General features: G+C 63.5%; 1 protein-coding gene across 3 annotated transcripts in view; it reads left to right on the top strand.

Moving 5' to 3' along the window:
- CA11 (carbonic anhydrase XI) overlaps window positions 1-723 on the top strand; it is a 6,246-nt gene continuing 5,523 nt past the window's right edge. For all 3 annotated transcript variants that reach the window (XM_010849560.1, XM_010849559.1, XM_010849558.1), the window contains exons 1-2: window positions 1-493; window positions 581-655. In XM_010849560.1, coding sequence (XP_010847862.1) covers window positions 427-493; window positions 581-655 — 142 coding nt within the window. In that variant the 5' untranslated portion in view covers window positions 1-426. The remainder of the gene's footprint in view (window positions 494-580; window positions 656-723) is intronic.

Here is a 723-nt window from a genome sequence, read left to right as displayed (position 1 = left end):
GGGACCGAGAAGGAAGGGAGGGAGGAGGAGGTGAGGGAAGCGGGATGGAGGGATGGAGTTAGGGAGCTTGGGAGAGCTTTTAATGAAAAGGGAGTGAAGAAGGGGAGTGTGCATCAGGAACCCAGAGGGAACCCAAGGGAGAAGGAGAAGGCAGAGAGAGGAGTAGGAAGATCGGGAGGTAGAGCGAGCCAGGAGGGCTCGGGAAAAGAGAGAAAGGAGAGGCAAAGCGAGGGAGGGGAGGAGAGACGGGAGAGGTGGGGGGTCTCAGTCCCCGGCTGCCTCCGTAACTGGGGAACTGGGACTCCCTGTAGGGAGGAGCGGTAGGCTGGAAGTCCTGGGAGGGGTTAGGGTTCCACAAAGAAGGGGAGAAGCTGAGAGAGGGCCGGCCGGGACATTGGGAAGGGGTCACCCCGAGGCCTCTTGGGGATGGGGGCTGCAGCTCGTCTGAGCGCCCCTCGGGCGTTGGTACTCTGGGCCGCACTGGGAGCGGCAGGTAAGGCCTGGGTTTTGGGGCAGGAGCCCCTGAGGGAGGGGTGGGGTGGGGCGCCACGGAGAGGGGTGCAGGCTGCTCTCTCCCCAGCTCACATCGGACCCGCACCTGACCCAGAAGACTGGTGGAGCTACAAGGATAATCTCCAGGGAAACTTCGTGCCAGGTGCAGCCAGGGCGGGGACTCTGGAGTCTGGGCTGCCGGGCGCTTTCTTCCTGAGACCCAGAAGTCCC

The sequence above is a fragment of the Bison bison genome, unplaced genomic scaffold, assembly GCF_000754665.1.
Source record: "Bison bison bison isolate TAMUID 2011002044 unplaced genomic scaffold, Bison_UMD1.0 scf7180017864285, whole genome shotgun sequence".
Classification (NCBI taxonomy): Eukaryota; Metazoa; Chordata; class Mammalia; order Artiodactyla; family Bovidae; genus Bison; species Bison bison.
The sequence above is the reverse complement of the archived record's forward strand: the minus strand, read 5'-3'. Positions and strand labels throughout refer to the sequence as shown.